Source organism: Astyanax mexicanus, unplaced genomic scaffold (genome assembly GCF_023375975.1).
Source record: "Astyanax mexicanus isolate ESR-SI-001 unplaced genomic scaffold, AstMex3_surface scaffold_31, whole genome shotgun sequence".
In the NCBI taxonomy this organism is placed as follows: Eukaryota; Metazoa; Chordata; class Actinopteri; order Characiformes; family Acestrorhamphidae; genus Astyanax; species Astyanax mexicanus.
The window spans coordinates 7,193,171-7,208,751 of NW_026040041.1; the positions used below are offsets into that span (position 1 = coordinate 7,193,171).

The 15,581-nt window shown below is 38.4% G+C and overlaps 1 protein-coding gene across 3 annotated transcripts in view; it reads right to left on the reverse strand.

The window, feature by feature from the left end:
- Nucleotides 1-15,581, reverse strand: part of LOC111188855 (NACHT, LRR and PYD domains-containing protein 12-like) — an 859,751-nt gene that overhangs the window by 774,028 nt on the left and 70,142 nt on the right. The window contains exon 12 of one of the 3 annotated variants that reach the window (XM_049472891.1): nucleotides 12,149-12,322. The exons of the other annotated variants lie outside the window; for them this stretch is intronic. Within the exon in view, the coding sequence (XP_049328848.1) occupies nucleotides 12,149-12,322 (174 nt within the window). The remainder of the gene's footprint in view (nucleotides 1-12,148; nucleotides 12,323-15,581) is intronic. 3 annotated transcript variants of the gene reach the window in all.

The following is a 15,581-nucleotide window of genomic DNA, read 5'->3' on the forward strand; positions in this document are numbered from 1 at the left end:
CAGTAGAGGGAGAAAGCGCATTTGTTTTTTCCAGCGTGATTATAATATTTTCAAGTTCAGTGAGACGCTTATTTAATTCTTTCTTTTTTGTTGCTTCAAATGCTAATATATGTCCCCTGGTTACTGCTTTAAATGTTTCCCAAAGAACTGTATCCGAAACATCCTTAGTATCATTAAATTCTAAAAATTCTGAAATCTTAGCATTCATGTATTTAATAAAAGTAGTGTCTGAAAGAAGGTTAGGATTAAATTTCCAGTGATATGCAGGCTTAGTGATTATGTTCTGTAGTGTAAGGGTGATCGGGCTATGGTCAGAAATTAGAATGGGATGATATACAGTAGAGTTAACCCTTGGGACTAACTCTGATGAGATCAAGAAATAATCAATCCTAGAAAAAGATTTATGTACAGGAGAGTAGAATGAAAAACCTTTAGTAGTTGGATGCTGTAGTCTCCAGATGTCTACAAGGTTAGTAGACTTAAGTAAAGAGTTTAAGATCTGAGCGGAAACTAGAGTGGGTGATGTTTTGGCGGATAATTTATCCAGGTTTGAATCTAAACAACAGTTAAAATCTCCGCCAATAATAATATTATCTGATGAGGTGAATGGAATAATATTGAAGGGATTGCGAAAGAAATCAGGGTTGTCATAGTTAGGGCCATAGACATTGACTAAGGTCAAGGGAATGGAATTAATGTTTCCCAAAATAATGATATACCTGCCTTGCGGATCATGTCCGCGGATCATGTTGCGGATCATGTCCTTCAGTTGGAATGGGACGTTTTTCCTAAAAAGAATTGCTACACCACGGGCTTTTGATGAAAATGTAGTTTGGAAAGTTTGAGATATCCACTGTGTTCTCAATCTGGCTCGATGGGAAAAATCTATATGAGTTTCCTGTAGAAAAATTATATCCGCTTTCAGCCTTTTCAAGTGTGCGAAGACTTTTCCCCGCTTAAGGGGATGGTTAATACCTCGAACATTCCAAGAGGCAAGTGTGATGTTAGTTAGACTTATATCAGTGGTGAGTACCATTTAAATTGGAAGGTAGAAGAATAAGTGTATCCACCCAGAGGAAAAAATAATAATAATAATAAAAAAAAATAATAATAAATAAATAAATAAAAAAGGGGGAAAAAACACACCACGCACATCTTGAGTTTTGATATTCCTGAGAAAAAGTCAGTAAGAACGTAACCTTATACACCCACCCACCCAAACTCCGAACAGACCTATTTCCACCCTGGAAATGTCTAAGTATACCCATATAACAGGGACACAACCGCTATATAATGAACTCTACGCTAAACTGTACTGCGGGTGGAGGAGGGTCCCCAGGAGGAAGTGACAGTTATGTGAGACGAGGAGAAAGGGAAAAAAAAAAAAAACTTAAATCTTCCTAGAGAATCCGATTACAGAGTGGCATATAAGTAGAGCCGTAGAAATAAGAGCAATAAAGAACGTAACGTATTTCCTTCCTTGAGCATTTTGATTATAGTCAACTTCAGAAAGTCAGTGCTTTACACAGATCGAAAAAGAAGATTGTGTAGGACCTCCCAAAACAGGTGAACTTCCAGTTTCTTAGATCTTGCCTCTGGTCCTGCATATTGTCTTATTTTTTTCAAACACAGAGGGGAAGGCAAAAAGAGAAGAAGAAAGAAAAAAAAAAAAAAAAAACCCAAAGGTATTAAAATAATATAATACAATTCGGTCACAGATACGCACAACTTGCTTTCAAAGTTCGTGTAGTATAAAGAGATGCAACATTTTCGGTTATTACCGAGGACCAACACACTGTAGTGGCCCGATAAGGAGTGAAGCGCTTAAGTAAAGTGTTGCATTCTTGATTTGATCGACTTCACAAAGTCATCAGCCTCAGATGAATCGTGAAAAGTATGTGACTGGTTTTCAAAGGTTACCTGTAGTGTGTAATCTTTAGATTTCTTAACTCTTGCAGTGTTCCTGTAAACTGCCTCCTTTTGTCGATCACTGAGCTGGTGTAGTCCGGGAAGATAAGGATTTTGTGTCCTTGAAACAGGAGCGGGCCCGCGGATCTCCTTAGACGTAGAATCTTTTCCTTGGTTTGGAAAAGGTGTATCCGTGCGATGATGGGTCGTGGCCTGGCACCCTCCAGCGGGCGCGGGCGCAGCGCTCTGTGAGCCCGGTCCACCAATAGCGGAGAATCGAGATTACTCTCGCCGAGAAGCTTGGGTAGAAGAGCGGCCACAAAATCAGTGACCCTAGAACCCTCGCTCCCCTCGGGGACACCGATGATTCGGATGTTATTCCTCCTCGATCGGCTCTCCAGGTCGTCTAATTTCAGCATGATCATAGCGTTCGCTTTTTCCAGCTCTTTCAGCGCGTATTCCAGGGAGTCAATTCGGGAGTCATGGGTTGATACCGCTTCTCCCAGGGAGCTCAGGGTTTCTTTGAGGTCCTTTAGCTCAGACCGGACAGACGTTAAGGTAAGCTCCAGGTTACCCAGACGTGAAGAGATATTTTCCAGCGGATTTCGTAGCGAGTCGAACAGGTTCTTAGCCCACAATGGCGGAGAGTCAAGTTCAGTTTCGCTTTGTTCAGGTAGCCCTCGTGGTGGTGAGGCTGAGTGTGCCGGAGATCGGTTTCCGGAGTCCTTGGGAGTTTTCGCAGATTTGGGCGGCATTTTGTAGCTTGTCGATCTCAGAGAGTTTCCAAGTTGTGCTAGGAGTCTTTAGCCATCAAATAAACATAAACTTAACAAAATAAAAGCAGAAAAAATCAGTTTAAATAATAATGGCCTGGAGACCCTGGCTAACACACGTCTACACCATTGTGTGCTCCCTAGCGCCCCCCCGAATTCTTGATCATTAAGTAGTGATGTGTTAAAGCGCCATCTAAAGGTCTGTTTATGTTGTTGGTTTGAATTCCATATCATTGAGACAGGTGCATGGTCACTTATTGTGATAGGGTGAATTTATATATGTACAATGTTTGAGAAAATTGAATTAATAATTAGAAAATAATCAATGTGTGAATATGATTTATGTACTGCTGAGTAAAATATGAATTATTTGGTTGTTGGATGATTTTGTCGCCACCCATCACCAAGACCAAAATCCTGCATGTACTGTTTTATTATTTCAGTGGAATTCCAGTTGTGTGTGTTCTGAGTATGAGCTGATTGGTCTAAAGATGAATCTATAACTGCATTAAAATCGCTTCCAATCATGATTGAATAGTTCGATAGTGAGGAAATTTGTGTAAAAAAGTCATGAAAAAATGAGGGATTGTCAATATTTGGTCTGTAGATGTTAGCAATGGTAAAAGTGTGGTTGTTAATGGTGATATTTATGATGATAAATCGTTCATCTGGGTCTGTGATTGTAGTATTGTGTGTGAATGTGATTTTGTTATGTATTAAAATGGCTACACCTCTTTGTCTAGAGTTATAATTGGCTGTAAATATATGATTGTGTTCTACTGATTTCAGTTTATGTTGATCTGATTCTGTTAGGTGAGTTTCTTGTAGAAGGTATATATCTGCTTTTAAACGGCTGAGATGGAGGAGTATTTTAGTTTTTTTCTCTTGGGAGCCGATTCCATGTATATTCCATGTAATACATTTTAATCAATGCAGGTTTGAGTGTTGTTGGGTGAATAAAGCATGATTGATTCAAACATGATTAAAACAAATAGAAGTAACATTTAAAAACATGTAAAAGAACAACAAGGAATTGGAAATAAAAAATAAAATAAGAATAAAGCATGAATAAAACATGATACAAAAGTGCCGTTACAGAATAAAAGTGGGCGGAGCTGCAGTGTTTTAAGCTAAGCTGAAGGCCTGATCAAACATGTAGGTTTTCAGTCTGGATTTAAAAGTGTTTAGAGTTGGTGCTCTTCTAATGCTCTCTGTTAACTGGTTCCATTTAAGAGCAGCGTAGTAGCTAAACGCTGCCTCTCCGTGTTTAGTTTTTACTTTAGGAAGCTCTAACTGACCAGTTCCTGATGATCTGAGAGTTCTGCTCGGCTCATACTGCTGGAGCACATCAGATAAATATGCTGGTCCTGCACCATTAAGACATTTATAGACCAGTAACAGTACCTTAAAGTCATTTATGTAACATACTGGTATCCAGAGTAGGGATTTAAGGATGGGGGTGATGTGCTCCCTTCTTTTACTCCTAGTCAGAACTCTGGCTGCTGAATTCTGAATCAGCTGAAGCTGTTTGAGGGTCTTTTTTGGGAGTCCAGTTAGGAGTCCATTACAGTAATCAATCCTACTAGAAATAAAGGCGTGGATGAGTTTCTCCAGGTCTGCTGTAGACAGAAAATCTCTGATCTTATTGATGTTCTTGAGGTGATAAAATGCTGATTTGGTGACGGCTTTGACATGACTGTTAAAAGTGAGATCAGAGTCCATTTGTACACCAAGTTTACGCACTAGTTCTTTAGATTTTAGGCTTTTTGAATCCAGATAGGCAGCTAGTCTGTGCCTCTCATTACTATTCCCAAATAAAATAATCTCTGTTTTATCTTTATTCAACTGCAGAAAGTTCTGTCCCATCCATTTATTTATCTGCTCAAGGCATTTACACAGTGAGTCAATGGGAGCATAGTTGTTTGGGCAGAGGGCCATGTAGATCTGAGTGTCATCTGCATAGCTGTGGTAAGATATCCCATAGTCACGCATGATTTCACCCAGAGGAATCATATATAAATTAAATAAGAGTAGCCCAAGAATTGAACCCTGGGGTATACCACAGGTCACTTGCACAGTCTCACAGAAACATTATTTTCCATTTCCACAAAGTATTTCCATGAAGGTATGAACTGAACCATTTTAGGACAGTTCCAGAAAGTCCAACCCGGTTCTCAAGTCTATCTGTGAGAATGTTGTGGTCAATGGTGTCAAAAGCAGCAGTGAGATCAAGCAGTAGTAGAATAGACATTTTTCCTGAGTCTGTATTTAAGCGAAGGTCATTGATAACCTTAATTTGCGCAGTCTCAGTACTATTATTGGGCCGGAAACCAGACTGAAATTGGTCTAGACAGTTATTTATGGACAGAAAGTGCATAACTTGCTTGAATAAATTTTTTTTAGAGATTGGTCTGTAATTGTTTAATAAGTTTGTATCTAAATTTTTCTTTTTTAATAGAGGCTTCACAACGGCTGTTTTGAATGCATTTGGAAAAACACCCAACATGAGTGAGGTATTTACTATTTGAAGAACGTCTGCTGATATTGAGTAAAAACATTCTTTAAAAACTTGGTTGGTAATGTATCAAGACTGCAAGTGGATGATTTGAGGTTACTCACTGTATCAATTAAAACTTCTTCATTAATAGTGCTAAATTGGGACATGTTGACTATGATGCTTTTGCATGGTTTTGGAGAGCACATGGGCTCATCGATGGATATAGATGTACTGATGGCTTGTCTGATATTGTGTATTTTAGTATTCAAATTTTTTTGCAAACTCATTACATCTCTCAGTTGAAACTAGCTCAGAGGTCATATATGTAGGTGAGTTAGTTAGTCTGTCAACCACAGTGAAAAGAACTTTGCTATTGTTAATATTATTGTTAATAATGCTGGAGAAGTAGGATTGTCTAGATGTGCACATTATTTTATTGTAATCTCGCAGTCTATCTTTAAAAATTCTTTGTGAATGTGAAGCTTGGTTTTTCGCCATCTGCGCTCAGCCTTTCTGCATTCTCTCTTTTGGAGCTGAACTGCAGCATCATTTCTCCATGGAGCTTTCTGCTTGCATGGCATGGTTTTAACTCTAGCTGGTGCAATCTCATCTAAAACTCTAGCAGTTTTTGAGTTAAAACTATCCAGCAGAGTATCTACAGAGTCTGATGGTTTGCATGGTGCAGAGCACACTCTGCTCACAAAAAGTTCAGCTGTCATGTCATTTATCTGCCTTTTCTTGTACCTAATCTTTCTGGCTTCACTGAATTCAGCGCGAGGCTACAAACAATATAAAACTCAGTTCAGTTAAATAAAAACAATTAAGGACCTGTAAGTTCATCAAATATTGTCAAATATAAAGGAGAGGTTGAGGTTTTGGTGAGCTGGTTTCATGATTTGAAACTGAAACTAACTGGAACTTTTATTATTCTGCGCAGAAAGCCTGTGATTGTGTTTAATGAGTTTATATTTTATATTATTTATTTTTTATTCATTTTAATTATTTTAATTATTTTATTAATCAAATTTTATATATATATATATATATATATATATATATATATATATATATATATATATATATATATATATATATATATATATATATTCCCCATGATTCCCATGTTCTTAGTTTATTGAAATAAATTTATAATCTCTTATCATTCTTATCATTTTACTTTACTTTCACTGCTATTATTATTTTCTTCATAAGATATAAATTCTTTACTTTTTATGTCAATTTTTATGACGTGTTTAGAATGTCCTATTTTTCCTTGTATATATTTTATTCATCTTTAGTAAATGTCAGTTTTTATTTCTATTTTTTTAAATATTTTTAATCCCTTTTAAACTGTAAATGAGGGTCCCCCTCCGGTGTAAATAATCGATTGCTTGATTAATATTCAGTGTTGCAAACCCAGTTTTTATATAAACAATAAACAGAATAAAGAATAAAATAACTTTACTCTTGCCTAAGTTGCAGGTTTATCTTCACAGCGTGACGGTGCTATTTCCTATGCACTGTTAAAATAGGAACGAACAGAAGTCAGCGTGCAGCTGTGTCTTAAAGGGGATGGATACTGACACACTGATTGGTTTATTTCACGTTACGCCCAAAACACACCCATGAATAATTAAGGGAACTAAAACACACCCTTTTGCGCCGTTGGAGCTGCGCAACAATACCAAAGACACAGGACACGCCCCTAAATCTAGCTGAGCAAAGCGCAATTACCAAGTGTGCTATAGATCGTTAAAATAGGGCCCATAGAGTTCTCTGGCATAATTATCCTTGGGATTATCAATGTGAATGTTAAAATCGCCAGCAATAATAAAATGATCAAATTCAGTAGAAATAAAAGACAGGATATCTGTAAAATCATCAATAAAATCAGCATTGTACCTTGGAGGCCTGTAGACAATTACTAGTAATATTCTTGGTGCCCCTTTTAAAACTGCACCTAAATATTCAAAAGATGTGGAGTCTCCAAGTGATAACTGCTTGCATTGGAATGTATCATTAAACAGCATAGCTACACCTCCACCTTTCTTGCCGGTACGTGAGACATTTAAAAAGTTAAAGTTTGGTGGAGCCGACTCAATTAATACACTTTCAGCACTACAAGAATTTAACCATGTCTCTGTTAAAAACAGAAAATCAAGCCCATAATTTGTAATAAGATCATTAATTAGATAAGACTTTTTAGTAAGAGATCTGATATTTAGCAGAGCTAATTTAATACCCTGTGCGTTTTGTTCCAAAGACTGTGGGTTACAATTTACATACTGCAGGTTGGATATATTCACATTATCTGACCTATACTCCCTGTTCTTTCTGCTTCTGATAAGAACTGGAATGGGGGAGATAACTGGCACACAGGGTCCGTACTTGTTCTGAAAACATGTACTGCTGACATCACCATTGTAGCAGCACTGACCCAAAAGATATCAGTTTGCTGGATTACTTGTGGCGGCCTCTTCCCTTATGGTGGAGGGAGGTGGGAGGAGCTCCTGCTGGTGAAGAAGTCGAGAGCGGAGCTGTCTGTCCGGTGGTTTAGGAGCTTGTCTTTTCTTTTTGGGTTGTGGGGGGAGTTTGTTTAATACTTCATGTTCATGTTCACTGGGCTTCATTTTGGTCCCCTTTTCTAACTCCTTGATTGGGGAGTGTAGTGGTGGTGGGGATGGGGATTGCTGGGTCCGTGAGGCAGTAGGTGACTGTGGAGGAGAAGTTGTGCTGATTTTTCGCTGTACCTGAGGATTCGCTGACAGAGAAAGCGTCAGCCTTGTCCCTGCAGATACCAGCTTCTCCATGGTTGCTGGGAAGTTCAGGTGGGGTGATGATGGGGTGGAGATAGAGGATGATGATGATGAGGTGGAGATGGAGGATGGTGTGGAGTGTTCATGCAGTTGCGGTGTTTCCGGCAGCTGATACAGCAGAACATGGCTCCCATCCGATAACTCCGCAGTCTCTGTGGGGGGAGGATGTTGTGCCTCTGTAGTGCAGACAGTGTCCTTGGGTGTTAAAGCTGACGTGTCTTCACCAGTGGGAACAGAGAAGTTGCACAGAGAAAAAATGATGTTCTGTGACAGGAATTTGACTCCCCTCTTGTTGGTGTGCAGTCCATCTCGCCTGAAAAACTCTCTTCCCAAAAAACAGATTGAAATTGTCAATGAAGTTCAGTCCGTTTGACCTGCAGGTTTTCTGAAGCCAAATGTTTTAAAGCCAACAGCCAAGAGAACATATTGCAGCCCCTTGCAGGTATAGGACCACTGATGAATGTCTGGATGTTGAACTTGTGCAGTGTGGTAAAAAGATCATTAAAGTCTCTTTTAACACCTCAGACTCCTCTTTCTTTGTATCGTTCTTTCCAACCTTTGCAATAATCCGTTTCACTGTTCTGTATTCAGCCAGTAGTGCTGGAAGCTTCTCATTCAGTTCAGAAACTGTGATGTTTGGCTCACATCGAACGATGAGTTTCTGATTATTTTTCATGCCATGAACAGAGTCATCCCCCAAAACAAGGGTGTCTGCTGAGCCCTGTGGCTCTCCTGGGGTGTTTTGAATGGCTGAATCTTCTGGTTCTTCCTGAATTATACTGGCTGGTATTTAAAAAGTCATTAAGGTCTTGCAGTGGCTCAAATCTGTTTTGCAAACTAAGTGACTGGAGCTGATTTCCTCTGGCTCTGTGCTCTGTGATCTCCGAGTAATAGCTTTAGCATTAGCATTAGCCAGATGTGCTATGTTAGCAGGAGTGGAGGATACTACAGAGCTGTATGTGTCATGCCGTTTGGGTTTAGCTCCAATGCTAACCCATTGCTGGTTTTGCCCATATCTTTCAGCTGTACTCACATTACGGATGTCCACATGATCTGCTGGTCCAGTTCTGTTCGTCTCCACTGCTCGCTGCTCCGTTAAAAACCTGTTGTCCGCTGGCAGCACTCCCACTCTCCGATGGTCCTCGAACAGCGCAGAAATGCCAGTCCTTAAACTCTGATAACAAGGACCGATTTATTTTTTCCAAAACAGTCATTCTTTGTAGAAGATTGTAGCAGTTCTTGCAGCACAGGTGCTCTGAACCCACACAAGAAGGCATCTTGTAGATTTCTTTTTTAGCACTCTACAGGAACTTTTCTGATTCCTGTGCCTATGGCTCTACTATAAAATGTCCAAAAGAAACTAGAAAAAAATAAAATAAGAAACAAAATATGGTAGTGCTAGTGCTAATCTAAATAATGAGCTCAGACACTGTAGCTCGAAAATGTCTAAAAATAAAGAAAAGTATGAAAGATAGCAGAGATAGCAGAGCTAAGCAGAGAAGCGTCTGAACGGCACAGAAGCAGGAAGCAAAAGAACTCATAGTCAGAGCTCGCCTTTTTAGGAGTATTTAAACACCCGCTAATTAAGTGTCAACACCCATAAAAGTGGGAATAAAAAGTAATTTTTTGATGTTTTTCTAAAAGAATGTTGTATTTGCTAAGCTGAAAAAATTAGAAAGTATATGGTAAAACAATGTTTTCACAACAAAAACACAGCAGTATCCCATTCCCTCCAAATTTATATTTTTCAAGAGATCATGTGTGTGTGTGTGTGTGTGTGTGTGTGTGTATGTGTGTGTGTGTGTGTGTGTGTGTGTGCGCGCGCGTGTGTGTTTGTGTGTGTGTGTGTGTGAAGGTGAGATGCTCTGTTTGTTGTATTTTGATTATCTTACCCCAGTTTCTCCAGTTTACAGTGTGGATTCTTCAGTCCAGCAGAGAGCAGCTTCACTCCTGAATCCTGCAGTTTATTACCACCCAGGTTCAGATCTCTCAGAGTTGAGGAGTTTGAGCTGAGAGCTGAGGCCAGATCTGCAGCACTTTTATCTGATAGATTACACCAACGCAGCCTGAGAGAGAAATGATAATCCATTAGAAACACTGACATATAAACACACACCCCTTAATAAGGAGGTGTAGTAGTATATTTTTGAGATAATTATTATATTCTTTATTATGTATTATTATTCTTTTTCTTATTATTACTAGTCAGTGAATTAAAATAAGTGCAACTGAAGATGTTGAAGTGAACATTTATTCTTGTTTGATTACAAATAAAAAATGTGCCTATGTATAGTAAAAAACAAATACGGATAAATCCTCCGTAACACATACACACACACACAAATTTGCAAATTCTGATTTCTTTATATAGATAGATAGATAGGTGCTGTCTTACTTTCATGCAGCATAGCACATAGTCTCTTAGTCACTTACTGTTAAACTTCCTGATTTTCAACTCTAGTACACTGTCCAGCAGACTCATTGGAACTAGAAAAACTAATCAGTTGTTTAAAAAATTATTATTTTAGATTGTGTAGCTCCCCTTAAACACAAAAAAGAGAGACAGAAAAAGCTTGCAATGTGGTACAATGATCAAACTCGTACCTTAAAGCAGTTAGTACAAAATTTATAATAATATTGATCAACTAAACTGAAAGTGTTTCATTCTGAGTGGAAAGACAGTCTTGTCAAATATAGAAAAGACCAGGCAGGTAATAAACCTCAGATTCCAGTCATTCACACCAACAAAAACACAGCAGTTCCCCTTTCCCTCCCAAACTATATTTTTCACTTTGTCTCCACTTCTCCACCTGGTATCTGGACTAGGGATGTCCCGATTCAGCTTTTTGAACTTCCGATCCGATACCGATTTTCTTTTGCACTTCCGATCCGATACCGATATCGGCCTATCCGAGCATGTATTAAAGTTTAAAGTTATTTAGCCAACATACTTTGTTGTCAAACTCATGTTGAAAAGCGTTTTACTCTTGATAACAAGTAGCCAGCTGAATTAGGTTTGTTTGAATAATACACAATGGTTGGTAAGGAGAAACTGACCTGTTTATTTAGCAATTAATAAACTCAACATAGACAAAATAATAAATAACAAACAGAAATGGCGACAGTAAACCAAGGCTTAAAAAGCCATAAGTGCAAATAATATTGTAAATTGTATTAAAAAAGCAAAACACACAAACTGAGTAGAAAATAGTCTATTAACAGCATCAGTACTCTTGACTGCTGTACTCATCAGTGCTCTTGAACAAGTGTAAACCAAAGCTTAAAAAAAATCAGTGCAAATAATGAAAACGCAAAATGCCTTCTACTCCCCAATCTCCTCCACACTTTGCTGCTCCATCCCATCTACACACTCCCTTCAATTCCAACTGTTTGCCCTGCCTGCAGTCCGAGCATGATGGGGAGATTATTTTTTTACAAAGACGAGCATTTCAGTATGCTCAGGTGTCAGCCTGCTCCTGTGTTAGTAATGTAACCATAATATAATAAATATTTTGTATAAACAATTAAAGCTAAATTATCAAAATAAGCTACGTTTCACACAGTTTTACCTTTTAGTTGCATAAATAAGAAACATAACATGTTTCATAAACTTTATTTGCAAATAATTGTGAAATTTACCCATACCAACTAGTTGAGATGTGACACTACAATAAGCATAATGACACTAAAAACACAACAAGCAAACATCATAATGTTAAGAGAGAAAACTTTATTAAATTCAAAGAAAAAACTCTTCATAAAGGGAGCTAACGCTGCCTCCAGCCGGTCTGACCAGAGTTCATCTTTCCCGGCCCGGGGAGATGCTATGCTCGTTTGCTGAAGGTATGCTGAAAAATGCGGACCGGATTTTACTCTCACTGGCGAAAACACAGCAAAAACTGGAATGGATTATCTAAATGAGTGCGCTGGAAAACTGGACTGTGAAAAAAACTGGATCGGGAGTCTGGATCATCATTTTCTTGTGCCTTCCGATCCGATACCGATACGCATTTTTTGCAAATATCTGCGGCCTAATCTGGACCGAGCACACCTGCTTAATTTAATTTGCATAAGAGATCATGTTTGTGTGTGTGTGTGTGTGTGTGTGTGTGTGAGAAGGTGAGATGCTGTTTGGTGTATTTTGATGATCTTACCACAGTTTCTCCAGTTTACAGTGTGGATTCTTCAGTCCAGCAGAGAGCAGCTTCACTCCTGAATCCTGCAGTTCATTAACACTCAGGTACAGTTCTCTCAGAGTTGAGGAGTTTGAGCTGAGAGCTGAGGCCAGATCTGCACAGCTTTTATCTGATAGATTACACTCCTGCAGCCTGAGAGAGAAATGATAATCCATTAGAAACACTGACATATAAACACACACCCCTTAGGAAGGAGGTGTATTAGTATATTTTACATATTATTATTATTATTATTTTTCTTATTCTTATTAGTCAGTGAATTAAAATAAGCACAACTGAAGTGAACTTTTTTCTTGCTTGATTACAAATTAAAAATCTGCCTATGTATAAAAAAAACAAATACAGATAAAGTCCTCCCTAACAAACACACACACACAGCTGCCTCTATCATTATTGTTTAGTAAATTTGCAAATTCTGATTTCTTTAGATAGATAGATAGATAGATAGATAGATAGATAGATAGATAGATAGATAGATAGATAGATAGATAGGTGCCGCCTTACTTTCGTGCAGCATAGCGCATAGTCTCTTAGTCACTTACTGTTAACCTTTCTGATTTTCAACTCTAGTACACTGTCCAGCAGACTCATTGGAACTAGACAAACTAATCAGTTGTTTATAAAGTTATTATTTTAGATTGTGTAGCTCCCCTTAAACACAAAAAAGAGAGACAAAAAAGCTTGCACCATGGTATAATGATCAAAGTCGTACCTAAAAGCAGTTAGTACAAAATTTATAATAATTCCGATCAACTAAACTGAAAGTGTTCTATTCTGCATGGAAAGGCAGTCTTGTCGAATATAGAACGAACTTAATAAAGCCCGCTCAGCATATCTGGCCTCTTTAGTGTTATTTCCAAATTAACTAAAAACCAGGCAGGTACTGAATCTCAGATTCCAGCCATTCACACCAGCAACGCTTTTATGGACTTCTTTGATAGAAAACTAAAAACATTCAGGATACAATTCAACAGATAAATATGTCATCTGGTGTGGCTGATATAGGACAAAACTCAGTTACTGAAGTTATGATGAGTTTTTAACCCACTTCAACAGCTAGACTAGAGAAAATTATCTCCTCATCAAAATGACTAAAACAGGTACAGCCGTATATAATTAAACTTCTGTTAATGATAGTAAACTCATCGTTTACCCTGGGCCATGTACCCAAAGTCATTAAAACAGCGGTAATTAAACCTCTGATCAAGAAATGTGAGTGAGAATAAAGAAAATCGAGAAATGTGTAAAAGATGTGAAAACATTGATGTCTCACAATTTTCTCCTATTAAATAATGATAAAACAGAAATTCAAAGCTGCTAGAAATAAATGATCAGACTTAATGTTAAATCTGTCTGACTTCTCCGTCACGCCTGGTGCAGCAGCTAAAAACCTTGGTGTTATCATAGGTTCAGATCTAGCATTCGATAAACACATATCTAATGTTACTAGAACAGCTTTTTTTTCACCGAAAAATGAGTAAATGCCTTCATTACCTCAAGGCTAGATTATTGTAATGCACTACTGTCAGTATGTTACTGCAGTAATTAAATAAACTTTAGCTAGTTCAAAATGCTGCAGCCAGGGTCCTTAATAAAACTAGAACATTTGAGCATATTAGTCCAGTACTATCAGCACTGCACTGCTTCCAGTCAAATTCCGCATAGACTATAAAATTCTCCTGTTAACGTATAAAGCCCTACACAGGCTCGCTCCTGAGTATTTACGAGATCTCATCTCCTATTATGAACCACCGTGATTACTTAGATCTCAGGGTGCTGGTTTCTTAGTAGTTCCTAAAATTCAGAGGAGCTCTGCAGGAGGAAGAGCTTTCTCTTATTGAGACGCAGTCTCAATCTTTAAGTCTAGACTAAAAAGTTACTTGTTTAGTTTAGCTTTTGGTAATTAATGTTTTTCACTTTAGATAAGGCTGCAGATCCAGGGGTTCATGGACATATGGAATTGTGGTAAACTGAGATGCTGGTGCTGTTGTTCTCCCACTGCACACGGTCACTCAGGTTTGTGGACGGTGCAGTGGGTGGATGCCGATGTTTCAGGGAGCCTTCGTGTCTATGTTACCTTCTGGCTCTCTGCCTTTAGTTAGGTTGTTTTATTTAGATCTGCCAAAGTCATTAGCCACACTCTGATACTGTTTTATATTCTCTGTTTTACATAAATCCAGTTAAAACTATTTCCATCTCTCTGACTGCCCACCTGTCTGACCCGATACCGATGGATGTTGGACCCTCAGACTCATGTCCCCTGTCCGTCCAGACTGATGGAAGTTTCTGAAGTCAGCTCTTCTCCATCACCCACCACAGATCAGCTGCTCATCATCCATCTTACTCTCCACTACTGATCACATATGCTTACATGAACTCTAACTGCTTCCATTAGTGGCGCTGCAATAATCCCGAATACATAAAACCTATATGGACGTATTAAGACTTTTTTTTTTTTTTTTTTTTACAGCCGTTGACCAGTGGTAGGATGATCCCCCCTTAAATGTGAGTCTTGGTCCTCCCAAGGTTTCTTCCTCCTCCAGCTCTGAGGGAGTTTTTCCTTGCCTCCGTGCAGGCTGGGGGTTCTGTGTTCTGTATTTCCTATATTTAATGTTTTGCCTGATTCTTTGTCCTGTGATCATGTTTCTGTAAAGCTGCTTTGTGACAACAACAGTTGTAAAAAGCGCTATACAAATTAATTTGATTTGAAGGTTTTGCTGTGGCTGATCTTAAACAGGCTGTTCATGCTTCAAAAACCCTCTAACATGGCTGAATTAAAACAAGTCTGTAAAGAAGAGCAAAACTCCTCCACAGAGATGTAAAAGACTCATTGGCAGTTAGGACTAACTCTTAATTTCAGTTGTTGCTTCTAAGGATGGCACAACCGAGTTATTAGGTTTAGAGGGCAATTTTTTTTCACATAGGGCCAGGATTATTTGAATAGATGTTTTTTCCTGAATAATGAAATTATAGTAGCAACTGTTCATGTTTTTTGCTTCTTTTTAATTATTGTTTATCATTCCAATATCATTAATCATTTCAACTTAGTGAAAATGTGCCCTCTCAAATCATGGTAGTAGAGAGAGTTTTGGTTTGTTTTTTTCACCATAAAAGTGCTTCTTTCACTCTTCTCCTCCAGCGCTGCACAGCAACATGACCGCTTTGTTTACACCTGGGATCAGCTGATCACACTGAAGCTGGCCGGCATGATGACCAGGACAACTAACTTCCCCGAAGATTTTTGGAGGCGGAAACACAGGAAATACAGAACAGAAAAATTAGCAGCACACAGGGAGAGCGAGGGAGAGACCCTGGACTCATTTCCATCAAGAAATGTGTTTGTTGTCTGAACATTGAGCTGCTGGCTGTTGGATTCTTATTATTGAAGCCA